Below are 27,142 nucleotides of genomic sequence, written 5' to 3'. Positions count from 1 at the left end.
TGGGCGCCGTCCGGAGGCCCAGCAGGACCCAGGGGAGCCTGTCGACCCAGCCGCCGTCGCGGAGGGTGGCCCAGAGCGCGGCCTTCAATGAGCGGTGAAATCGCTCACACAGGCCGTTAGCCTGGGGGTGGTAGGCCGTGGTTCGGTGCAGCCGGACCCCGAGCCCCTGCGCAACCGCCCCCCAGAGCTCTGAGGTGAACTGGGGGCCGCGGTCGGATGAGATGTCTGAGGGGGCGCCGAACCGGGCGACCCAGGTGGCGATGAAAGCCTGCGCGACATCGGCCGCCGTTGTCGACGCCAAGGGCACGGCCTCCGGCCACCGGGTGGTGCGGTCCACCATGGTGAGGACGTAGGTGAAACCCCGCGAGGGGGGCAGAGGTCCCACTAGGTCCACGTGGACGTGGTCAAACCGGCGTTCCGGCACAGTGAACGGGGCCAACGGGGCCTGGGTGTGCCGGTGCACCTTGGCGCGCTGGCACGCGAGGCACGTCCTGGCCCAGCCGCGGACGGCCTTCCGGAGGCCATGCCAGACGAACTTGTCGGCGATCAGCCTTTGGGAGGCCCTCGCGCCCGGGTGGGACAGGCCGTGGATGGCGTCAAACACCTGGCGCTGCCAGCCCGCGGGCACAATGGGGCGAGGACGCCCGAGGGAGACGTCGCACAAGAGGGCCGTGCCCGCGCCGTCGAACGGCACCTCGGTGACGCGTAGGCCCGTGACGGCGGTCCGCAAGGCCTGGACGTCGGGGTCAGCGGCCTGGTCCGCTGCCATCCGGGGCATAGTCGATGCCGAGGTGGACTGCGTGGGCGACGGCCCGGGAAAGGCAATCCGCCACCGGGTTGTCCTTCCCCGCGACGTGCTGGATGTCCGTCGTGTACTCGGACACGGCCGAGAGGTGACGCTGCTGCCGGGCCGACCACGGCTCGGTGACCTTGCCCATCGCGAAGATCAGCGGCTTGTGGTCGACGAAGGCAGTGAACGCCCGGCCCTCGAGCAGATGGCGGAAGTGCCTGACCGCCAAGTGAAGTCCGAGCAACTCGCGGTCGAAGGTACTGTAACGGCGTTCGGGCGGGCGAAGCTGCCGGCTAAAGAACGCCAGCGGTTGCCAAGCTCCACGCACCCATTGCTCGTGCACCGCGCCCACCGCATAGTCCGAGGCATCGGTGGTGAGGGCGATCGGTGCATCGGGCGCCGGGTGCGCGAGCATGGTGGCGTTAGCCAAGGCGAGCTTCGCGCCCGTGAACGCCGTGTCCATCTGCTCGGTCCAGGTAACGTCGCCTTTGCCCGGCTTACCTCGGAGAGCTTCGTGCAGGGGGCGCAGGAGCTGGGCGATACGGGGCAGGAACCGATGGTAAAAGTTCACCATGCCCAGGAACTCCTGCAGCCCTCTGATCGTGCGGGGGCGCGGAAACCCCTTCACCGCCTCCACCTTGGCCGGCAGGGGGACGGCTCCGTGCCTGGTGACACGGTGCCCCAGAAAATCGATTGTGGCGGCGCCGAACCGGCACTTTGCGGGGTTCACAATCAGGCCATGCTGGCCCAGGCGTTCGAAGAGCGTGCGGAGGTGGCGTAGGTGCTCTTCGCGGGACGCGCTGGCGACGATATCGTCCAGGTAGACGTAGACAAAATCCAAGTCGCGCAGGACGCTGTCCATCAGTCGCTGGAACGCCTGAGCCGCATTCTTCAGACCGAAGGGCATGCGCAGGAACTCGAAGAGTCCGAATGGCGTGATGACCGCCGTCTTCGGGACGTCCTCCGGCCTGACGGGGACCTGATGGTAGCCGCGTATGAGGTCCACCTTCGAGAAGAAGGACCTGCCCGCCAAACGGGCGGAAAAGTCCTGAATGTGGGGGACGGGGTAGCGGTCGGGAGTCGTGGCGTCATTGAGACGGCGATAGTCCCCGCACGGTCGCCATCCCCCGCCGGGCTTCGGCACGATGTGCAGCGGCGACGCCCAAGCGCTCTCTGAGCGCCGAACGATGCCGAGTCGCTCCAGGGTAGCGAACGCCGCTTTTGCCACCGCCAGCTTCGTCGGCTCGAGGCGGCGTGCCCGGGCGTAGACCGGTGGCCCGACGGTGGGGATGTGATGGGCCACCCCGTGCTTGACGGCCCCCGCCGAGAAGGTGGGCCGCGTGAGGGCCGGGAAACCGGCGAGGAGGCGGGTGAATGCGTCCGCTGCCGGAAGCGTACAGACCAACGTGGCCGGAACCGAATCGTTCGGCAAGCCGCTTGGCAAGCCGCTCGTTGAGCTGGGCAACGCACAAGCGAGCGAGCTGAACGTCTCGGCCTGGACAAGCCGTCTGCGCTTGACGTCGACCAGGAGCCCATTAGCGCACAGGAAGTCCGCGCCAAGCAGTGCCATGGGCACGTCGGCGGTGACGAACGTCCATCGGAAAACCTGCCCTCCAAACCGCAGAGAGAGGCAGCGTTTTTCCGTACGTACGGATGGGCGTCCCGTTCGCGGCAAGCAGCGCGGGGCCCCCACCCGCAGCGTGCTTGTCTGACGTGCCGGCGGGAATGACACTCACCTGCGCTCCCGTGTCGCACAGGTAACGGCGCCCGGAGAAGGTGTCCGTTATGAACAGCAGGCTGCTCGAACGGCCGGCGCTCATCGCCAATATTGAGCGCCGGCCCGGGCGTTTCCCGACCCGTTGAAGGAGCACGGCGGATGACACCGCCGAGCTTCGTGGCCGAACTTGGCGTGGAACCAGCACCAGGTGGTGGAGCTGGAGGAGCGCGGCTGGCTCCGCCAGGCCGGTGGAGTCGACGGGTTTCCCCGCGGTGGCGGTTTTCGCCGCGGCGGTGGGCGGGGCGTGGCGGCGTTCACGAGGTGCGTATCAGCATGCTGCTGAACATCAGCGTGCTGCTGAACATCAGCGTGCTGCTGAACATCAGCGTGCTGCTGAACATCAGCGTGCTGCTGAACATCAGCGCGCTGCTGAACATCAGCGTCGAATGCCGTGACGGCCACGCCGACGCTCGCCCGCGTGTCCGAAACGGCGAAGTACTTGTCCGCCTCGGCCGCCAATGCTCGGGGTTCCGTTAGCCCGGTCCCGGCCAACGCGAGGCGAACCTGCGCTGGAAGTTGGCGACGGAAAAGCGCCCGGAATAGCGAACCGGGGGCTTCGTCGCCCAACAGTGACAGCATATGGTCCATTCGGACCGACGGGCGCGTCTCACCGAACTCGGGGAGATCCAGGAGGTGGTCGGCCCGTGCGTCGTCCGTGAGGCTGAACGTGGCTAGGAGTAGCCGCTTGAGTGCCTCGTACTTGTGGCCTTTCGGTGGGTGGCGAAGGACGGACACAACTCGAGCGGCCGTGCCGGGCCCGAGGGAGGCGACGACGTGGCAATAGCGCGTGTCATCGCCGGTGAGGTGCTGAAGCTGAAATTGGGCTTCGGCCTGGACGAACCAGACTTCGGCCTGAGCCTCCCAAAATTCCGGAAGTTTGACGAAGTCGGCCATGGCGATGGCGTCGCGTGTGGAAGGATCGCTCCGGCAGATCCAACGTCGAGGGTCACCAGTAAAGCGCGGCGTTACGCGCGCTGCTTGTGAGCAAGGAGGAAGTGGACAAGCGGTAACATATAAACGTCTTTATTGTAAGACTACACTGTAACACTGAAATGTTCCGGGCTAGTCGCCCGGTGTATATCATGAGGCCACGCCTACCCCTCGGGCGTGGCCACCGCCCACTTGGTGCGTGGAATGATGTCACCACGCCAGTGGGCTTTTGTGTCCGCCACAATGTATGACTTATGACGAAACTCGGTGGATGTTAGGTGACAAGAACAAGCCGATTATATTTCCGAATCCAGATCCGGCCTATCATTGGAATAAAAAACAAACTGTTCACCCTGGCAGAGGTACCGGTATGCGCTCTACTGAGTGCCGTTCTAGTTGTTCAAAAAAGTTATTTAAAGGTAAAAATACACAAGGGAAATTATTTTATTTTTATAACTTGGATTTACAAGGGTACAGGTACACATATTATGGGGTTATCGGCAGTATTTCCGACTTTCATACCAATTGACTTCCGAAAGTAATGCAGAAATCTAACCCCTCCGTAAGTCGGAGACTCACTATATATGTGAACACGACAGAAGACAAATCATCTTCTTAACACTTCCACAAACCTCCGGTTTTGCAGTACTTGGACATGTTAAATGGGGGTGGTGCCGAAGACTTCTAAAACAGCACTAAACTTCCGGATTTTTAAAAACGATCTGTAACATGATTGTTTCATTAAAATTGAAGGATATACTTAAACACTGCGTGAAGTATCGTGTCCTACGAACACCCAAGTTTACATTTATCGTTGTCAGAGTCGGCCTACTGCATTTTCCTTGTTACACTTCAATCTACTCTTCTCTTGTAGAAATTTCAGCAACAACTTTGAGCTCATTTGAAGAAGGTGAACCAGGAGCAACTGTTGGTAATTTGTCATTCTTTCTCCACTTACAATATTTCAGCAATTTCATGCACTTCAAACAAAAACACAAACAGCGATGAGAAATTACTGCAGTAACAATTCTCCATATTTAAATGTTTTAAACCTGCATTCCTCAGTGGGATGCAATATTCTCTTATTTTCAAAACACCATTCTCCACTTAATCCGTGTTGTTGAACACATTTTTGATGTCCATTTGTTATCACAGGAACACTGATTGAAGAGGGCACCACACCATCGACAATCCCTCACACTCCGGAAGTTGTTGGTGAAACAGGAGGAACAACTTCAGCCCAAGAAATAATTCCCGGGGTTCAAACAAATCCAAAGGAAAGTGAGTGAGGTGTTTGTCGGTGTCTGTATTTGAGGTAATGTACCATTTGATTATTAAATTTCCCTACATTGTGACAAACATGTTAAATAATCTTCTTACTACTCTTCCTCTCTGGTTCATAGTAGTGTGAACGAATGTTGGCTGACAAAGTTGGAACTGTCTGAAAATTGAACGGGAACCCACCGATTCCTTTGGAGTCCATTGTTTCCTTTGGTTGTTGTTGAAGGAAGTCCATATTTCAGGAGAGAATTTCCAGATTAACATTCCTCGCATTCCATGTGATGAATTTGGAATATCACAAATTAATTTCTCCACCAAAACGAAATGTTTTTTTATTGGTCACGAGTTAGAGTTTATGTAAACATTTTAGGTTTCACTTGTTAATATTTGAATTAATTTTGGAATGCGATTCCATTTTTATGCCTTCGCTGAAGAAGTCGGCAGAGGCATTATGTTTTCAGGTTGTCCGTCTGGCTGTCCGTCCGTGATGGGTTTTCATTTCCGCGATAACTTGAGAACGGCTTAGTCAAACTTGGCACAGGTATGTATAATGAGTTAAAGATGAACTGATTACATTTTGGGGTCACGAGGTCAAAGGGCAAAGGTAAGAGTTCATGTTAGGTAAAAAATACTGTCACTGCGATAACTTGGGAACCAGTGTTGGATTCTAAAGAAATGTGATACACTCATGTAGAATGATGTAAAGAAGAACTGAATAGATTTTGGATTCAAGAGGTCAAAGTTCAAAGGTCAAAGTCAGTAATATGTCTATAACTTGAGAACGGCTGAAGTGATCTAATTCAAACTTGGTACAGGTATGTATAATGATGTAAAGATTAAGTGATTCGATATTGGAGTCATCGGTCAAAGGTCCGAGGTCAAATCTGGAATAGGTCTATAACTCGAGAATGGCTGAAGTGAGCTAATTCAAACTTGGTACAGGTATGTATAATGATGTAATGATTAACTGATTGGATTTTGGGTTCAAGAGTTCAAAGGTTAAAGGTCAAAGTCTGTAATAGGTTTATAACTTGAGAATAGGTAAAGGGATCTAATTCAAACTTGGTACAGATATGTATGATCATGTAAAGATTAACTGATTCGATGTTGGGGGTCCCGAGATCAAAGGCCAAAGTTCAGAGGTCATGTCAGGTAAAAATGTGAGAAGTTGTGAACAGCTGAAGGGATTTAAATTAAAACTTGGTGCAGGTATGTATAATGATGGAAACATGAACTGATTAAGTTTTGGGGAAAATAGGTCAAAGGTCATGTCAAGTAAAAATGTGCTTGCTTGGGCACATCTGAATGGATTTAAATCAAACTTTATACAAGTATTATAATGATGTAATAATGTGGGGGGAGGCATATCAGTCGACGTTGTGACGTCAAAGAGTGCCGTTCTAGTTTATTCTGCATTTATTACCCAGTGCTCGTGAGGCGAAAGGTAGGGGGTTTTTTTGTTTGTTTTTTGTTTTTTGTACACATAATTGAGGCTCGTGAAAGAGCTAACATTTATCACACAAACAAATCAAACAGACAAACACACAAAGTATATAAAAAGGGGAGCGGTAGACAAGATGGGGAGAGAAGGGAAAGCACATAAACACAACATTTGTGAGGGACATCGGGAATGTGTGGGAGGGAGAGGGCTTGGGGGGAGGCGGCGTGGGAAGGGGGTGGGACAAGTATGAACACAAGGACACCACGGACTTCCAGGAAAGAAGTTGGTATTTCAAAAAAGAGGATTTGGGGTGAAATTAGCGGGGGTAGAAAAGATCAAGGTTTTGGATGGGGGAAGATAAGAGATGGTGGTCTACAGCTGTTTTAAAGACCTGGAGGGAGGAGTGGGATTGAAGGGAGTGGGGGAGTTTGTTCCAGAGGCGGGAGAAAAGAGGAATGAAGGTGAGCAGAGAGTCTTGATTTTGGCAGTTTAACCATAAGAGGGTTGCAGGCAGATCTTGTGCGACCTGCAGGAATATTTGGGGGACAGAGCCCAGAGAGAGCTGGAGGAGCAAGGCCAGAGAGGAGTCGGTAGAAGACGGAAAGACCACCAACCTGCCTGCGGTGAGTAAGTGAAAGGCCCTCGGAGGTAGCTTCATCACGGGAGATTCCAATGATTCTGAACGCTTTGGTTTCAACAGCGTGAAGACGAGCTAGGTGTGAGGCAGGAGCACCAGCCCAGAGGGGAGAGCAGTATTCCATTGAGCTGCGGATGAAAGCCTTGTATGTGGTGAGGAGCTCAGGTGTGCCAAGGAAGGACTTCGCACGACGGAGGATGCCCAGTCGGCGACTGGCTTTGGAGGCCAGATTTGAAATGTTGTTTTCCCAGGAAAGATCATGGCAGATAGTGAGACCCAAAAGCTTGAGTGACAGAACTTCTTGGAGAGGATTATTCAGAAAGTGGATGGGAGGGTTGTCCAGTCGGTCTTTTCGGAGAGACATCGTAAGAGTGTGAGATTTGTCAGGATTGAAATTTGTCAGGGTTAAGCATTCGGGTCCGTCCGTACATCGTACGTACGTGTGTGTCTGCATTTTAAAACATTCATTTTCTCGGCAACCTTTGGTCCGATTGACATGAAATTTTCACAATAGGAGGGACTCCAACTGTAAAATATTTTAGTGAATATTATGACGTCACAGGTCACGTGGTGCTGGCGCCATCTTGGAAAAAAACAAAAAACTTTGCACCTCTATATCTCAAAAACCGCTGCACAGAAGTAATTGAGACAGGTCTCATTGCAAAGAACTCTCCATGCGGAATAACATATGTGAATGATGATGTCATAAGTTCCGCCGTTATGACGTCATAATTCGACAAGTAAATAACTTTATCCGATCAGGATGAAGCTCTTGAGCATCTTCTCGGTATAAATTGATGCAGAAATAAAATTATAATGACGTCGTAGGTCACGTGGTTCGGACGCCATATTGTTTTGAGTGAAAAACCACTAAAATCCAATTTTCTCCTAAACGACTGAACAGATCGAGGCCAATCTTTGCAGGCAGAATCGCATACCCATGACGAACAAAAAAGTCAACGAGAATGATGTCATGCGTCACATGTTTTCGGAGTTATGACATTTTTAAGCATAAACTTTTTTTAACCAAGCTCCTCCCTCATTTGTGGTCCAATCGAGGGGAAACTTCACAGATGTGTTCAGCATATCAGTCTACTAAAATCACCTTTTGAAATTTGCGATAGGTCACGTGGTTTGGTGGATATAAATAATTAAACAACAATATTAAATATTATAACTCTTGAACCGCTTCATTGATCGACATGAAACTTTATATTATAGTAGAGGTAATGAAGTGTAACATGTGTGCAAAATTTCAAGATGATTGGATGTACGGTCTGGAAGCTAGAAGTTGTTATTGCGTGAGGAAGAAGAGTCTTCTAGAGTGGGCATGGAATTAATTATTACACTGCAAATGACGAGCAGGCAAAGTACGGAGCGACCTCACGGGGTCATTTTGACCTCAAATAAAATTCTGATTTCAGATTTGTCGATCGCTGAGGTATATTAACACACGACCAAAACAGATTTGGCGAAATTCCGACGATTTTTGACGAAAATATAACATTTGGGTATGCATTTCAGTTAAGTAAAATTTGTGCTATGTCAGCATTTTAAAAATTGAAACGTGGCTCATTGTAAAGAACTCCATATGGGGAATAGGTGTTGTTAGCGATGACGTCATTGGTGCCATAATTATGACGTCATAATTCGACAGGGACAACGCTTAGTCTGATCAGTTTGAAATTTATTGAGCATGATCTATGCGACAATTATTTAGAGAACATAAATTGATGATGTCATCGCTCACGTGGTCTGGCAGCCATATTGGATCAAAAAAAAAGAAACATTCAAAAATAGAAGAGTTGGCTTACACCAAGTTGACTGCTCAGGGTAAGTATTCTATGAATACCATCTAGTTCTATTATTGCATTTCTTCTTCTTATTATTTTATTTATTATTACCTCCACCACCTAAGATGGATAGAGGTTATGTTTTCACCCCTGCCTGTTTGGCTCTTTGTTTTTCTGTCTGTGAACAAGATATCTCAAAAAGTTGTGGATGGATTCAGACGACATTTGGCAGAGAGGCAGTGTACTGTATGTGACAGGGACAAAATGATTCGATTTTGGTGATGATCCGGATTCGGATCCAGCTAGTATAATTTTTTAAGTGATTCTTCACCATTTCGGGTGAAGGACCTTCGGACTTCGGACCTTCGGACACCTGAAGGACATTCAGACCTTCACCATTCTTCACCAATTCTTCACCACCATTTCACCTTCACCTTTCTTCACCATCAGATAGGATCTCAAAAAGTTCAGGACGGATTTGGACGAAACTTGGTGGATCGATTGGGTGTGTGACAAGGACGAAATGATTTGATTTTGGTGAAGAGCTTAATCTGGTTTCGAATTCGAGAATTATTTAATTTTTCGGTGATTCTTCAACATTGAAAGATCGGGTGAAAAGCGATATATAACATGACATTAAAAAAAGTTATGGATGACTTATGACGAAACTCGGTGGATGTTAGGTGACAAGAACAAGCCAATTCGATTTTGGATCAGGTCCAGATCCGGCCGATCATTGGGATACAAAACAAACTGTTCAGGCTGGGGAAGTTATGTGCTCCACTGAGTGTTGTTCTACTTGTTCCATAAAGTTACTTAAAGGTGAAAAAATACACGGGAAAATTATTTTATTTTTATAACTTGGATTTACAAGGGTACAGGTACACATATTATAGGGTTATCGGCAGTATTTCCGACTTTCATACCAATTGACTTCCGAAAGTAATGCAGGAATGTAACCCCTCCGTAAGTCGGAGACTCTATATATGTGAACACGACAGAAGACAAATCATCTTCTTAACACTTCCACAAACCTCCGGTTTTGCAGTACTTGGACATGTTAAATGGGGGTGGTGCCGAAGACTTCTTAAACAGCACTAAACTTCCGGATTTTTTTTAAACGATCTGTAACATGATTGTTTCATTGAAATTGAAGGATATACTTAAACACTGCGTGAAGTATCGTGTCCTACGAACACCCTAGTTTACATTTATCGTTGATCGAGTCGGCCTACTGCATTTTCCTTGTTGCACTTCAATCTACTCTTCTCTTGTATAAATTTCAGCAACAACTTTGAGCTCATTTGAAGAAGGTGAACCAGGAGCAACTGTTGGTAATTTGTCATTCTTTCTCCACTTACAATATTTCAGCAATTTCATGCACTTCAAACAAAAACACAAACAGCGATGAGAAATTACTGCAGTAACAATTCTCCATATTTAAATGTTTTAAACCTGCATTCCTCAGTGGGATGCAATATTCTCTTATTTTCAAAACACCATTCTCCACTCAATCGGTGTTGTTGAACACATTTTTGATGTTCATTTGTTGTCATAGGAACACTGATTGAAGAGGGCACCACACCATCGACAATCCCTCACACTCCGGAAGTTGTTGTTGAAACAGGAGGCACAACTTCAGCCCAAGAAATAATTCCGGAGGTTCAAACAAATCCAGAGGAAAGTGAGTGAGGTGTTTGTCTGTGTCTGTATTTGAGATAATGTACCAATGGATTATTAAATTTCCCTATATTGTGACAAACATGTCAAATAATCTTCTTTCTACTCTTCCTCTCTGGTTGATTAATATAATAGTGTGAACGAATGTTGGCTGACTAACTTGGAAATGTCTGAAAATTGAACGCGAACCCACCGATTCCTTTGGAGTCCATTGTTTCCTTTGGTTGTTGTTAAAGGAAGTCCATATTTCAGGAGAGAATTTGCAGATTAACATTCCTCGCATTCCATTTAATGGATTTGGAATATGACAAATTATTTCTCGACCAAAACGATTTTTTTTTTTTGATCAAGAGAAGTATGTAAACATTTTAGATTTCACTTGTTAATCTTGGAATTTATTACCTTGCCACCATAGGTGGATGGATGTTATGTTTTCACCCGTTTGTCTGTCTGTCTGTCTGTGAGCAGGATAAGTGTGATGTTGTGTGGACACGTTGAGTGACAAAGAGGAATGCTTTAGATGCTTGTTAAGATCCGAATCCATATCCGTATGCGAGAATTTTTAAATTTCTTCAGTAATTGTTCAGCATTGAGAGATGGGGCCACAACCGATATATAACACGATATTTCAAAACGTTGTGGCTGGATTATGACAAACCTTGATGGATGAGTTGGTTAGATTACAAGAACAAGCCAATTCGATTTTAGTTCAGGTCAGCAGATCGAGCCTATCAATGGGATGGATACAAACATAAACTGTTCCGTTTGGTTTTATCATGAAATTACCTTTTCGAAAAATTAACTTACAATGAACTTTCCCTTTTTATCTCTAAGAGCCGGAAGTTGTCAATTTTCATGAAGGCAACATATAAACCTCCACCGATAATTAAATGTTGAATACTATGTCATTATTTGAGCACAAACTTAAAAATATCAGATCAAAGTTTATCGTTTCAAATGTTGATCTGTTTTATTTCTATCAAAAACACAAACACATTGCAAACGCTATTTGTCATCCATTGATTGTGTCTCACAGTGGAAATCTCTTCAACAAATTTGGGTTCAGTTGTGGCTGAGAACCAGGCAACCTCCATCCCATCTTTGGCTCCAACAACCGGTAAGCAGATCTTCCTCCTTCAAATGACATTTCACGTGTTTACCTGTGATTGCAGAATTTACAAGAAAACCCATTTATCACGCAGATGACTCTTTCTCAGACTGTAGTTCACTTATCTGTGTTTTCTCATTCAAAGGAAGTGTTTCTCTTGTTAACGAGACAATTCTCATGTTCTGTTATATGGTAGATAATTGGTAACTGTATTGTTATACCACAGAGGAGCCAATCCAAGTGGACACAGCTCCACCAACCCTTGCTGGAGTGCTCTTACCTCTCCTTCCAGCACCAGGCACGGCGACGGCCCCGCAGATTTCTCCTGAAGATGAGACGACTACAGGGAGAAGTCAGTAGAACTTCATTCATCACGTGATGTGTAAATCATGTAGAAATTGTGTGATTCATGGGCTGTAAGACGCACAAAATAACGAGTACACCCACTCACTATGGGAGTGGAAAGAAGGCTCATTCCTCTTTGGGGTATTTAGAATACATTCTATCTATGGTCGGATCTCAAGAACATTGGGTGTGTGTTCATTTACCAAGTTTATTGTGGAGAGATCGCCAAGTGGTTTAAGCATTTGAGCAAGCACTCCATTCAAAACCATTAAGGAACGGCTGGCTTGGCAAGAGCAAGCTAGCTGCTTTGTAAAGGAGCACAATCCGAGCTTCTCCTTTTCAGTTTCGTATAAAACAGCAGGAGCAAGTTTCAAAAGTTCGCAACGAAAAATGCCACGGTAGCGGCAGAAAGGGCCATGTTAATAACCCATCATTTGTGGGTTATATCGAGTACAATAGATCTTCGCTCAGTTCTGTAAGTAAACCTCACTTCACGGATGTCGGCATTCCTCCAAATTTCTTCGTTTAGTGTTATAAAGAGCATTAGTGACTGTTTAAAAAGCTAAGCATACATGTTTGTGGTTTATAATATTTTTACTTCCTGTAGAAGCTGTTGCTCCCCTGGAAACGCCATTATAACTATAAGCTATTTATACACGTTATCACTGCAGGAAAAACGCCTTGGGGAAGTGGGATATTATTAGTATTAATATTGTTTTGTCATAACATTAACAATATGCGATTATCATTAATTTTATTAGAAAAAGCGTCTTTGGAAAAACGGTACAATAAATCTTCTTTGTTGGACAAACACCACGATAAAGCTAATTTAACATTGATATACACCTCGACACGCAATGCCATTGACGGCAATGCCGGGGAAAAGCCGCTCGGGGGAGAAAACCCCCTTGGGGAGGGGGGCAAATGAATGCGAATGAATATGTACCCCTTCGTCATCCTGTCAAGTTTGGTTGAGATTGGATAAGTAAGGACGAAATGTATTGGCATCAAAAATTAATCAGACAGACGGACAGACACTAAATGGCGTATTTTAGTGTGATAATTTTTCAAAAAGGTACACTTTTCATACTCTGAATATATCTATCATTACGATAATAAAAATCGTAACTTTTTCTCCAAAAATAAAAATAATGTAAAGATTTATGGGAAACGTGCGCTTTGACTAAACTTCATTTAACTTTCTTTTTGATGTGAAGACAATCGTCGGGATGTTTGTTTTCAGTGATGAGTTCAGATTTCCGTGTCACATAAAATATCTTCACATTGTCATGTGACCTTCAATCATATTATACTTTGTTCCCTGTTTCTAATTGTCAATGGCACCTTTAGTTTAACTCTTTCATCCCAGTGTCGGTATCCTTTTGTGTTTTACAAACTCTCTTTACACATGAAGATCTTTCAGTTTTGTGCAAAATTTGTTTGAGGATTTTAAAATCCTGCCTGTTGTTTTTTCTGTGACCTTTCCCGACTAAAACATCAATTTGATTAAAAATATCCCCTCCCCAATGTTCAACATTTCAACTCGAAGTTTGTATTTTCTTCTCTTTTCAGCCCATAAAATGCACCAACAAGGTGATTTAGTTTTTCTTGTGGATTTTTCCAACAATATTGGAGATGACAACTTCGTGAAGGTGACTGAGTTTTTGACTGGATTTCTGGATAAGCTGGAAGTGGGCCCAAGCAAGGTTCGAGTGGCCCTCGTGCAGTACACTGGGAGTGGGAAAACATCTACGACACAGATTCGGTTCAACCTGGACACGCTTAGCGACAAGTCATCCATAATGAGCGTCTTACGGGACATAAAATTGATAAACGAATCGAGACCTGAAGGGGATTCCACCGAAGACTCACTCTCTGCAGTGTTTCATCCGAAGGGCCGAGGAAACATTCCTAAGGTGGGTCTTTTCTTCCTGTAAGTGGAAGTGTATGCCACACATTGACATGAGTGAAGAAGCTCTCATTTGCCTCTCTTTGAAGTTGTTTGTGGACATATGCTCCTCATTTTATCCTGACTAAAGATGTTCTTTCTTGCAGATCCTCATCTTACTCACTGATGGAACAAACAATGACAAATTTGAAGCTCCTCTGCAGAGGTTGATCGACACCCATGTGAAAACATTTGTTGTTGCAGTTGGGAATGTTGAGAAAACTCGATTAAAGAGGATTGTGAGTTCACCTGATGAACAACACATCATCCTGGTCGACAATTTCTCCAGACTTGATACTGTGATTGAAAAATTGACATATTCGGTCGACAAGGTCATTGAGACCACTGAGGAGGTTATTGAAACTTCTGCTCCTGTTCTTCCGCAAATCCTTGTCACGGAAACACCAACTGTGCAGAATCCCTTGGCTGTTGAGATAAATCAACTTGCAACCAGTAAGTCAGTTCTTGCAATGACACCAATCTCCATGGCATGTACGTTTGGGTCATTAAAACAGTAATTGGTTCTCCTGATTGTGTTTAAATAAAGAAAATTGGTGTTATGTGATTAGATGGGGACCTGGAGATGATAATTCTGAAGTGAGAATATTCTTAAGTGCTGAAAACTTCTTTGCATTGTTATCGCTGTCACAATCGGCCTTCTACATTTTCTTTGTTACACTTCAATCTACTCTTCTCTTGTTGAAATTTCAGCTCCACCTTTACGCTCAACTGAAGAAGGTGAACCGGGAGCAACTGTCTCACTTGAGGCTCATGTAACTCTTGGTAAATTGTCATTCTTTCCTCAATTGCATCATTTGATCAATCTTGTGCATTTAAATCTTAATGTGGGCTGAGGCATATCAGTCGATGTCGTGACATCAAAGAGTGCCGTTCTCGTTCTTCTTGTTACACATCACAATTTATCATTCTGCTTTGAACTCAACATCTCTATATTTTCATTCCAAACAGCATCATTCATCATTCCAATCACAAATTAACACTATGTTATTAATGTATCAAAATAAAATGTTAAATCACGATTGTATTGAGATATTATCAAACCAGCAAACCATCATCATCTGTTCACTTCCGGATTCAGGAGCAAGGTCCACGTTCATCACATTTGAAAATCATAATTGTGTTGAGGAATTTCAGAAACCTCCTACCTACCTTATGACACCTGCTGGGACCCCAAAACGTTCCACCGAAGGTTATTGTCCCCCGTCGCACCGCGGAGCGAAAGGGGGACTATGGTTTTCCCCTCTGTCTGTGTGTGCGTCCGTGCGTGCGTGCGTAAGCGAAGGACCGAATTCTAATTTGGTGTGTGGGTGCAACCCACGTCGAAATCCATGATGGCTGCCACCATGTATGTCTGAACCTTGTGAGCGGAATATGTTGAAAAATAAGCGAAGTAGCAACTTCTAATCTGGTGTGTCGGTGTATCTCGGCATAAGGAAGAACGCTATTGAAAATTGGGTCGCCACATCAAAATCCAAGATGGCCGCCACCATATATATATGTCTGAACCTTGTGAGCGAAATATCTTGAAAAATAAACGAACTACTAACTTCTAATCTGGTGTGTGGGTGTACCTACGCATAAGGAAGAACGATATTGAAAATTGGGTCGCCACGTCAAAATTCAAGATGGCCGCCGCTATGTATGTCTGAACCTTGTGAGCAGAATATGTTGAAAAATAAACGAACTACTAACTTCTAATCTGGTGTGTGGGTGTACCTATGCAAAAGGAAGAACGATATTGAAAATTGGGTCGCCACGTCTAAATTCAAGATGGCCGCCGCTATGTATGTCTGAACCTTGTGAGCGGAATATGTTGAAAAATAAGCGAAGTACCAACTTCTAATCTGGTGTGTGGCTGTATCTAGGCACAAGGAAGAACGCTATTGAAAATTGGGTCGCCACATCAAAATCCAAGATGGCCGCCACCATATATATGTCTGAACCTTGTGAGTGAAATATCTTGAAAAATATACGAACTACTAACTTCTAATCTGGTGTGTTGGTGTATCTACGCATAATGGAGAACGCTATTGAAAATTTGGTCGACACGTCAAAATCCAAGATGGCCACCTTGCGTCTTCCACTTTGTCAACTCACATCTCTTCACCGACGGGGGACCTAGGCGTAACGCTTGTTATATTTATTTTTAGTCAGATATGCAACTGTGACGGTTATTAAACGATGTCACCCTGTCATGTGACCAGATGCTCAGCTCTTATTGGTGGACATTTGTGAGGAACATATATACAGACCGTTGCAGTTCCAGACGGCATTCCCCTATGGCAGGGGTTCTTAACCTTTTTCCCTGTCAAGACCCCCAAAGGATTGCCCACGATGTCCCCATACCCCCTTCGCCAGACTTCTGACTGACCAAGGCGCACCTAAGGTGCGCATAGCTAGGGGGGAGTGGGGGCATGTCCCCCTATAATTTTTTTGATTTCTAGGTGCTCTGTGGTGCATTCTGAGGGGTGTTTTTACTTTAATTGCCTATTTTTTGGATGAAAATTGATAACTTATTACCCAGAAAACTGGCCAGGTTCAGGGATCCACGCCTGATTACCAGTCCCATTAGGTTCCAGTGTGACTTCCAAATACCTCAATAGCTTCGTTTTACATATGGATAATTAGGAACAGAACAGGAAAGAAAATCATTAGGATTTCATCCCTATTTATTTCTTCGCTTGTTATATATTTATTATATATTTAAAGTTGATATTTCATTGAATTTATTACAATTTGTTATTATAATTTATTACGAGTCACATACCCCCAGATTTTGCTCCCCATACCCCCAAGGGGTATGGATACCCCAGGTTAAGAACCCCAGCCCTATGGGCTACACTGTAAAAAAGAAGTTATGGACGAATTCAGAAGAAGCTTGGTGGATGGGTGGCATGGACAAAGTGATTCGATTAATTGGTGAAGATCTGGATACGAGAATCTTTTAATTTTTTAAATGATTCTTCAGCATGGAGAGATGGGTCCAAAAATAATATATCGCATGATATTTCAAAACTTTGTGGATGAGTTGTGTTGGATGACAAGAACAAGGTGATTCGATTTTGGTTTAAATCTGGATGCAGATTTGGTGTATCAGTGGAATAGGAAATGTAAACTGTTCGGCCTGGCAGAAGTATGCGCTAGTTTTCCATGACTCAAAGGAAACCTACTTTCTGGAAATTTCATTACAGCATGAATCATACCATGGACAGGATGTTAGGCACGAGAGCCGGAGCCGTAAATATATGGACTGATGAAAGAGTCGAAGACCCTGTCTATGTCCATAGATGAAAAGATTGTAGACCCGTCTGTGGAAGAGATGGCAGACCACAAGCCAGACCCATCTACCCTATTGGAGTCGAACCTGACACAGTCTTGTTAGTTTCCTGAAGACAGCTAGAGAGGCAGGTTACAATAATTTTAAGAATACCTCATCTGAGAGGCCAGGGGAAACTGAGAATGAGCAGGAGACATTGCAGAGTAAGGTTGATGTGATTAAGTTTAGCAGCAAGTGTGAGCCATTAGCGGAAGTTCAGCTTTGGAATCAAACATATTGCAGAAGGCCTGAAGTTTCACAAATGCTGTAATGCCATTGACAGTGGTCTGGGAACCAATACTAAAAACAGCTGTAATAATGGCAGTTGCTGTTTCGTAATAAAAGCACTTAACGAAATGGCCAATTATACAGCGTTTCCCTCAATTCAATGCAATGGCTCAATGGATTTTGATCATTTTTATTTTTGAAAATAAGAAACATCTCATTTCACCATTCGTGGCATCTATTTCGTATTTTCTTTTTGTATTGTTTTTTTTCGTGTCGGTACACTTTTCCTAGCTACTGCAAAACACAGATCATCTGGTCCACAAGTCTCTGGTAAGAGAGGGAAATCTAGGAGATACTCCATTGTTTGAGGAGCATCTCCTCAATCACAATTGATAGGTATTGTCCACCACACGTCAAGAATTGCAACAAAATTCATCATAACAATTGTTCCTCAAAGTAATTTTGTTGATTTGTGGGTGCTGTTTTTCATTCCTGTACAATTGTTTAAAAATCTATAGGAAACTCTTAGTTTTGTTCTTTACACTTAACTACTAATAGTTTTGCTTATACTTTGAAATCGGAGTCGAAGTTCAAATATCATCTTTCCCTTCTTTTTGTCATACACAGCAGCAAATTCCCGTGACCTGTTGCTGCTGATCGATTCACCAAGCCTATCTGTCTCTGATTTCCTGCTGCTTCGTGCTGCACTGCTCAGCAACCTGCAGCTCCTGCTTCCAAGAGATCTCTCCAACAATAGGCTGATCGTTATCCAGGCGGCCTCTCTGCCACGGCTCGAGTTCGCCCTCGGCCCATCTGCCAACATCGGCATTGATACAGTCGTGAATGCCATTTTGAATATGAAGCAAGCGACAGGAAGCTCCTGCAACCTCTCTGATGCAGTTCGCCAAGGTCTGCAGTTGCTGAAGGGTCCCAATCCATCAAGAGATCAGGTTATTGCCAAGTGTAATCTTCTTCCTTAAGGAAATTAAATGTTTCCTATGAGATTTCATTGCACTAAAGCAGACTTGCGGCATAATGACCTGAATAACGATTGAATATACGAACTGGCAGGTGTTGTTCAACAACAATGTCAAATTATTTCAGACTAGCTGAATGCACCCAGCGTTGCCCGGGTTCTTTTTGAATGAATTTAATCTTCTGTACTAAAAAAAGGAATAAAACGCGGCCTTGCGAAGCAGCGGAGTTTGACTATCCGGCCGCGGCCGCATTTCGTTCATTTACTACTATAATTCAGCTTTTACTCGCGGCCGTAGAAGATTGACTACTATAATTCAGCTCAGCTTTTAATTGCGAAATGGGCCCAGCCCGGCCGAAGCGGCTTCGACCGGCCTCGCCACCTCGCCTATAACCTTCCCGAGGCCCGTCCCGACATTTTTTGTTTCAGAGGTTTCCTCCTATCTTTCACCGTTCAGGAGATTAGTGCGTGCAGCCAAACAAACAAACAAACAAAAACTTTCTTTTATATATACAGACTTGGCATTTAATATGGAATATTTTTTTTGTGGGGGTGAACTTACTTTTCAAGATGTCTTAGAACCAAAAGTTCATTGGAATTATGTTGAACTTATTCTAGATTTTGTTAAAGTTACCTTTAAAAGAAACAAAAACCACATTTGACATTTCGAAACAAATAAATTGATCCTTGAAAGTGATGTAAACTGATATCGAACTCAATTCATGGACAGTACTGTGTTAAACTTCTGTACGTTTTCCAGAAGTATCTCTTTATTTTGCACATTAGCCAAAATTTTTTTTAACAAAAACAAAAGTTAAATTACGACTGGGATTACGGACAGTAAAATTACAGTTCAGTACTTCATGTAACCCCCACGAGCATTCAGGAGAGCACGTATACGTTGAGGCATGCTGTTCACGAGATTTGCCAAGGTTTGGACAGGAATCGCTTGCCATGCAGTGACAATAGCCTGCTGCAATTCACGCACAGAGGTAGGCTGCTGGTCCAAGTTGTCGATTTGACGCGTTAATTCTGCCCACAAGTTCTCTATCGGATTCATATCCGGGGACATGGCAGGCCACTCCATATGCTCTACACCACGGTCAGCAAGAAAGTGTTGGATCATGCGAGCACGATGAGGCCGTGCATTGTCATCTTGGAAGACAAAGTTTCCTCGAAAGGCTGCACGAGCAAATGGAAGCAATGTTTCTTCCAGAATGGCCCTGTATTTGAACTGGTTCAGGTTTCCATTCAGAATAACCAGGTCAGTTTTGCCCCCTGCATGAAAAGCAGCCCAAACGGTCACCCCACCACCTCCAGCTTGGACTCTTGGCACTATACAATCTTTGTTGTAGGCTTCATGCACTTGTCTGCGCAATCGGACGCGGCCATCTTGACGATAGACCAGAAATCTAGACTCGTCACTGAAGATCACATGATTCCAGTGTCCTGGCTGCCATTGACGGTGCTCTCTGGGCCACTGCAATCGGCGCTGGCGGTGTTGTCTGTTCAGGCGTGGCTTTCTCAGGGGACGCCTGGCACGATAGCCTGCTTGAACCAGTCGTTGATCGACTAGCCTTCTGGATACAGGCACATTTGTCAGTTGCTGCCACTCAGCCCGAAGCCGATTAGCTGACTTGGTACGGCCATTGAGGACTAACCGGTGCAGCTGGCGATCATCCCTCCTTGTGGTTCTGTGGGGACGTCCTGGCCTCGGTATTGGAGTAGGGACACCCCTCTGAGCATTTCGTTTCAGGATCTTTGACACCTGACCTTGAGTGATGCCATACTGCCGAGCAATAGCACGCTGTTTCATGCCGTAATTTCGTAAAGCCACCACTCCATGACAAACAAAATTCTCGAGTTGACTGACCATCTCCAGAGGAAGCGGCAATAACTTTTGGAGATGTGCAGCAGTTGTTTTCCACTAATACAGAACGCAACAACCCTTGTATACCCGACTGTGAAGCCAATCGTCAAATGCACCTGTCCGTACATTTTGCCACGCCACCTGTGATATAATCCTGTTGTTGACTTCTTGCTGCGACAGACAATCAGTGACATGGTTCTTTTAACAAATAAATCACCAAAGTGTAAAAGAAACTCACCAGATTGATATACTGAGTTAAGAAAGTAAACCCAAGTCAAGAAAAAAAAAAATTCCATATTAAATGCCAAGTCTGTATATAGATAAAAAATTAGTTTGCATTAAAAGCACACAGGTGAATGACCTTAAACAAAACTGCGACAAATGTAATCATGCAACTGAATGAAAACCTGCATGGTCACGTGTATGTCTGTGTATGTCAATTTCACTTTTTTGTGTTGGCAGAGTACAATTATCATCACTGGTGCACCCTGCATGGATACTTCTGCAGCAGCGTCCATGCTGCAAGCATCAGGAATACAGATCTTCACTTTGGGACCACATGACATCTACTCAAACTTGGCGGTCCTTGCTTCAGAGCCATCTCACTACCATTTCCACTTAGTACATTCCTTTGCTCATGTCTACCAACCACTCTTCTATACATTAGCTCAGGCCCTGTTGGGACCACATCTTCCCGCTCTGCTGAGCTCTGCTGAGGTGATGAACAAAGACCAAGTGAGAAAATAATCTGATGATAAGTAGAGCTTCTGATAATCACCTGTTGCTGTTGCCTGTCTGATAATCAGGTTAAGATGAGCTGAATGTGCATTTTAGTTTATATTTGCTTTTTGTTTTTTTCTGTACATAGTCAAGGCTCGTGGAAGAACTAGAGCACAGACGGATGAGGACGTAACAGAACTAAAGGAACAGTAGAATGAGAAGGGGGAAATGCAAACGGAAGGGTGGAGGGAGAGAATAGAGGGAGATGGACAACAAGGGATGTTGATAATGATGAGAAGAGAGGGGAATGCAAGGGGTGGACAAGATGGATATAGAAGGAAACTATTTTGGAAGGGTTGGAGGTGGTTTAACCGATGTAGAAAATATGGTTTTGATTGGGGGATGATTTGAAATGATGATGAATAGCTGTCTTTAAGGCCTGGAGGGAAAAGTGAGATTGAAGAGGAGTGTGGAAGTTGGTTCTATAGGTGGGAGAAAAAAGGAACAAATGAGTGAAGGTAAACAGTCGTTCTGGATTTTGGCAGTTTCACTAGGAGGGGGTTTCTGGTGGATCTGGGAGAAAGGGGGTGGGAGGAGGGCAGGAGGGGAGACAAAGCACAGAAAGAGCAGGGGGTGCAAGGCCAGAAAATACACGGTAGAAGACAGAGAGACCATTGACCTGTCGGTGATGGTGGAGTGATAGGCCAATGGACTCAGCTTCATCGCGAGAGACTCCAATTAATCTTGAAGGCCTTAGTTTCCACCATGTCAAGCTGAGCAAGGTGTGAGGCAGGGGAGCCAGCCCTTAGGGGAGAGCAGTACTCCATCAAGCTGTGTTGTAAGTGGATAGGAGTTCAGGTGTGCCAAGGAAGTACTTTGTACAACGGAGGATGCCCATTCCGTGTCTGGCTTTAGAGGCCAACTTTGAAATGTGGTTTGCCCAAGAAAGACCATGGCTGATAGTTTGAATGACCCAGGAGTTTGAATGACTGAAATTCCTGAAGAGGTTTTTTTAAGAAAGTAGATGGGGAGAGGAGGGTTTGCCAGACAGTCCTTTTGGAGAGAGATAGTGATCGAGTGTGACATTTGTCAGGATTGAAAGACATATTCCAAGTGTTTGACCAGCTTGTGATTTTGTAAAGGTCTGAGGAGAGAGAAGAGGCTGCTGCCTTTGAAGTATGATGGATGTCACAGCAGAGGGTGGATTTATCAGCAAAGAGATGATGCATTTATGGATCAAATGAGGAGTTTCCAGAGAATCGGAAGAATCGGAGAGGTCATTGATGAAGATTCGGAATAAGATGAGGCTTAGCACACTACCTTGGGACACTCCGGCCCTGACAGAGAGAGTATAAGAAAGGGTTCCGTTGATAGCCACACGTTGGCTATGAGAGTGGAGGAAGTCAGTAATCCAAGAGTGGAGTTGGTCTTGGATCCCATTGGCAGACGGGTTGGAGAGCAAGGCGGTATCAACAAGTCAATCCAAAATGTAATTTTCAATTTTATTGGTGCTTTTATTACTTTTTAATGCTTTTCTCCATCTCATTTCCCAGGTACCATCTCATACAGAAAACCAGGAAATCCAGAAACCCGGCACCCACAGAGGCATATCTGCATCTCTTCAGGTTTACCTATCTGGCCATATCAAAGGTATGCTCGTCATGATTATGCGTCCGCCAGTGGAAAAGTCACACAATTCCTGTGCAAGATAACTACGCAAGCACTTTTTCACTCTGAAGTTTATTTTTCAGAACAATGAAGTTGTTTTTGCTATTAAGGAGTTCAAGTGTAGATTATAGATATGCATAAAAATACCTCAATATCTGAGATTTTCTATTTAAAAGACTTTGAAAACTCGACATTAAATTTCATTAATTCTGTGGGCATGCACAAACAAAACGTCATGTTGTCAGTTCCGCTACCGAAGGTGGATGGAGGTTATGTTTTCATCCTTGTTTATATGTCTGTTTGTTTGTCTATGAGCAGGTTTAAGTGATATTTCACCATTGAGAGATCGGACCTAAAACGATATATTTTTGTATCGCATGTATCGCACGATAACGATGTATCGCATGATATCTCAAAATGTTATGGACGGATTCGGATGAAACTCTGTGGATGAGTTGGTCAGGTTACGAGAACAAGCAATTCGATTTTGGTTCATGTCCGAATCCAGATCCGGCCTATCAGTGGATACAAATGTAAACTGTTCAGCCTGGCGAAGGTATGCGCTCTACCTGGTGCTGTTCTAGTTGTAAGGGTGAACACCTGAGAGTGGGTCAAATGTAAGTAAAGCATCCATTACCTGCTGACTTTTTTCGATGGGCTGAACACAAAATATATGAAGTTATTTGCGTAAGTGTAGGATAGGAGGTGTTTGATTTGATTGAGATTGAGATATTTGATTGATAGGTGTTTGATTGAGACAATTAGGAAGAGACAAAACAAACTGGCTTGGTCACATTTATCAAAGAGATGGATGGATTGCTGAAAGAGGTGATTGAAGTTAAGATGGAAGGAAAGAAGCAGAAACGATGACAGAGAATGATGTCGCAAAATTGGATGAAAGATGAAGACATGCAACAAATTCTGAAGATGAGATCAATGGACAGGGAAGGGTAGCTCTTGCGGAAACCATTAACATGCCCAAGGTCAGAGAACTTCAGGAGGAGGGCCAGTTCAATAATTGGAGCATCTCTTTTTATAAAGTAGCAAATTTAATTTCAGTGTAAATTTTGTAGAATGTAAATCATCTTTTTGAGTAATCGAGGTAAACACGGTAGTCTCACTTGTGGGTGAGTGTGTGATCTAACAAGATGGGTGGTCGTGCCTCTTGTGCGTCCATTGTGCTTGGACATAAAGACAGCATTGTCTGAAGAAACAAAAATAACCACAGACGAACAGCTAAATAGGCCCATGAAGTTCTAAACATCTTTGGCCTGGAGATTACAAAACTGATCCGAGTCCCAAGTTCGTCCGAACGAGGTCACATGATCACGAGCATCAGGACAAACCTTTACCTGTGTGTTGTGAATGCAAACGCTTCTCCTGATCCTGAAACTATACCTCGTAAAAAGGAAGCAGGTTTTAATAAAATAATCACATTTACATAACGTTACAATGGTCATGGCCATCAGCATGACACGACAAGTGTAAAACACCCCCGAGGTCGACTCAGGCCTGGACGGACATTGGTATAACATCTCGGAATCTAAACGTGCATTCTTGAACAATATCGGATGATTGACCGTCCCATTGAGTGGATGTCGGCTTGGATTGGGTTTGTGGTGCTGGTGGGATTGGTACCCTAGAGGATGCGGGTAGCCGTGGATCGTGTGATTCGGTTGGGACTATGGGATGTAGATACAGCACAGGTATGATGGGCCTATTGGCCTCCTGTGTTAATATTTCCATTTATATTTGTAGTCTGGTATGAGCACCACACTGCGATATGACGGAATGCTTCAATACTTCCAAAGCTGGGAGGTAGCAATATTAATAATTTGGATTCTAAACCTTCGGAAGCTGAGCTACTCTGGTCACTATTATAGTCCATAAAAACCCAGCCATCTCATTAATGACCTTCAGGGCGAGGGTAACTTTTATTGCTCTTAATCTGTAATTTAAGGTCAAAGTTAAGGTCAAATACCATAAGTTAAGTTAAATAAGTTAAGTTAATAAGTTAAATATAATATGAGATTAATAAGACCTATTACTTACTTAAATTGGATTGTAATTGGATTGTAATTGGATTTCAGTCATTTAAGTATGTAATTGGTCTGTAATTGGATTTTGTGTTTGTGCAGATGTCTGTCCCCCTCTCATAAGGTGTAGGTTTTAAAGACCAATCTTTTAACACGAATGTGTGTTCACTACAGTCTATTTTTGAGGATAAAACAAACTCGAAAAACATTTTCCATAAAAGAGTAATTATGTCTCTTCTATTGGAATTGTAGACAGTGGCTTGCAAACCGAGCCTCAAGGGCGGTGTACAGAAGCGTTTTTTTAAAATAATAATAAATACAAGGTGCAGGGAGGTGGAATTTACTGCACGTGATGTGCAATGATGTGCAACGCATGCAGAGTAAAACGAGAGTTCATTTATGTCCGTAGGATGTCGAATAAGTACAGAAGATAAAAGCAGACCTGACGCTAGGCCGAGGCTTCAGACTATGGCATACTGAAGAGGCTGAAGCATCGAATAAACTGTTCCAACCCGTCATATTTGACGAGGTTTTTCCTAGTCAAATTATAAACTAACTTTGTACTAGTCATTTGTGACATGTATACTGTACATGACATGAACAACATAGCACCTTACCTACTCATGGTTTCCATGTGTCATTGTGGAATTTCTGATTCAGACTGGATCAGCATTGGTGACTTTTCCCAATCTGTGAATTGAAATAATCCATTTAAATTATTCACAAGAACTCACAATTGTTACATTGAGAATGCCTTTTGGACATTCAGCGTATGTGAATTTTTCTTCCCCAAGTTTGATTTACCATTTTCACATGAGTGTACAGTATGATGGCGTTTGATAAATTAAAATAATTTCACGAACTCTAGTCCTCGGTTGGACAACCTGGATGTTAACCTTACGTGACGTTTTTATTCCCACAGAGATTTCTTGTGAGGATAAGGCACGGGACGTGCTTAGCATGGACAACATGGTGTAAGTATAGTTTGAGATACGCAGCAAATATAACGTCCATCTTTGCTTAAATTTACACTGTGTGCACAAAAAATCATTAAACTTCCCAATGCCCCTCTCACTGCCACATCGATGTCACACATCATCCTGAACCCAATTCCTCCTAATCCTGTCCACATGCACACGTAATTTATAGACAACCCACTCACTATATGGCATCATACTGAGTACTCGTGCAATTCTTGAGATCCTCCATCATCACATGACCTTGTCCCATCTTCTGTTTTACAGAGTCATCTGTCCTGGGAATTGCCAAAATATTACCGATTACAAGGTGTATGGGCAGGACGTGTACTCACTGGTACGTTTTTCCATGAATCCTTCCAGGTGTTTTTGAGGTGACCAGGTAGTGATTGGTCGGGAAATCAAAGTTAGGCTGGTGGAGGCCACGGCCACACAACACATGTGTCTAAGCGGTCTGATCATATCTAATCATTAATCCTTTACCACCTATAACTTGTAACCTGCCCAATCATGACAATGCACCTTGTGCATCATGTCACCTTTGCTGCCTGCTCGAGTCCTGGGAATGCAACCTTTTGCTTCTCCTTCCTCGTCCTTTGAATTGAAAACCATGTGCCATAATCTGATGTCCTTTGCGTTTTCCATGCCCGTCCTTGCAGGATTCCATGGTGTGCCTAGCAGGAATTCACTTCGGGTTGTTGCCACCATGGGGAGGCTGGTTGCACATGTCGCGCCTTAGGGTTAACAAGGCCCTACTTTCTGGAGCTCCACAGCACGGTGTGCGTTCTCTCCCGGGCGTGGCTCGCAATGCTGTATTCTTCTTCCAAAACTGTCCCTGTGCCCTCTAGCTCTCACGCCATCTTCTTTCTAATGTTTGTCAAGTGTATTCACGACTTATGTTCATTTAAATGACGTTTATGGTCCTATTTCGTTCTGGCAGTCTGATTGTATTCTCACCACAAATAAAATGTCAAATGCTTCGCTACGTTTTATTGCCAATGATGAGGAATCATAAAGATATCTGCATAATACATTGAGGGCAAGAATCCAACACACGCAGCATTGGGAATAGTAGGTTATTCGGATGGAGATTAAGGGGGAAAAAAACTCCATTGTGGATAAATAATTACAATTTCAAAAATTCAACTGGGGATTTTCTTTCATCATGACTCATGGCCAGGAAGTTAGACAGGAAACTGTATACGTGGGCAGATTGAAATAAAAGGAATTCTAATGTGACCTGTAGATGATGTTGAAAACCTACAGATAATGATGGATGATTGAACACATTGAATGAACTAGAAATGACAATCAGAGATGGCACACCCTCATCAGTACTGGTGTCGTGTGGTGTGTGGACGCATTGACGATGTAGGTTTATGTTCATACAGTGAACAAATAGAGCTTTTAGGTTTTATTGTATATATTCACGTGGCAATCATATATATATTTTATAGACATGCATGTTTTAATAGTACGTACTTTTATAGACGTACTCATATTCTATTAGTCGTACTTTATAAAGATAGTTGTTTGGAAATAGATAATGTCTAATACTAGCTTCCACCAGGTGGCATTTATGGCCTATGCGAGCACATTA

At 44.5% G+C, this 27,142-nt stretch overlaps 1 protein-coding gene across 7 annotated transcripts in view; it reads left to right on the top strand.

The window, feature by feature from the left end:
* LOC137425676 (collagen alpha-3(VI) chain-like) overlaps positions 1–26,527 on the top strand; it is a 100,729-nt gene extending 74,202 nt beyond the window's left edge. The window contains exons 26-40 of one of the 7 annotated variants that reach the window (XM_078776967.1): positions 4,372–4,428; positions 4,653–4,778; positions 9,936–9,983; positions 10,208–10,333; positions 11,366–11,446; positions 11,664–11,789; positions 13,355–13,698; positions 13,838–14,183; positions 14,442–14,513; positions 17,926–18,245; positions 20,604–20,858; positions 22,415–22,511; positions 25,488–25,539; positions 25,810–25,879; positions 26,202–26,527. In XM_078776967.1, coding sequence (XP_078633093.1) covers positions 4,372–4,428; positions 4,653–4,778; positions 9,936–9,983; positions 10,208–10,333; positions 11,366–11,446; positions 11,664–11,789; positions 13,355–13,698; positions 13,838–14,183; positions 14,442–14,513; positions 17,926–18,245; positions 20,604–20,858; positions 22,415–22,511; positions 25,488–25,539; positions 25,810–25,879; positions 26,202–26,390 — 2,309 coding nt within the window. In that variant the 3' untranslated portion in view covers positions 26,391–26,527. Of the gene's footprint in view, positions 1–4,371; positions 4,429–4,652; positions 4,779–9,935; positions 9,984–10,207; positions 10,334–11,365; positions 11,447–11,663; positions 11,790–13,354; positions 13,699–13,837; positions 14,184–14,441; positions 14,514–17,922; positions 18,246–20,603; positions 20,877–22,414; positions 22,512–25,487; positions 25,540–25,809; positions 25,880–26,201 lie in introns of all 7 variants that reach the window. The other 6 variants (XM_078776965.1, XM_078776966.1, XM_078776964.1 and 3 more) reach the window with 6 other exon arrangements.
* Positions 26,528–27,142: the final 615 nt, after the last annotated feature.

Source organism: Myxine glutinosa, chromosome 4 (genome assembly GCF_964187855.1).
Source record: "Myxine glutinosa chromosome 4, kmMyxGlut1.1, whole genome shotgun sequence".
Lineage (NCBI taxonomy): Eukaryota > Metazoa > Chordata > Myxini > Myxiniformes > Myxinidae > Myxine > Myxine glutinosa.
The sequence above is the reverse complement of the archived record's forward strand: the minus strand, read 5'-3'. Positions and strand labels throughout refer to the sequence as shown.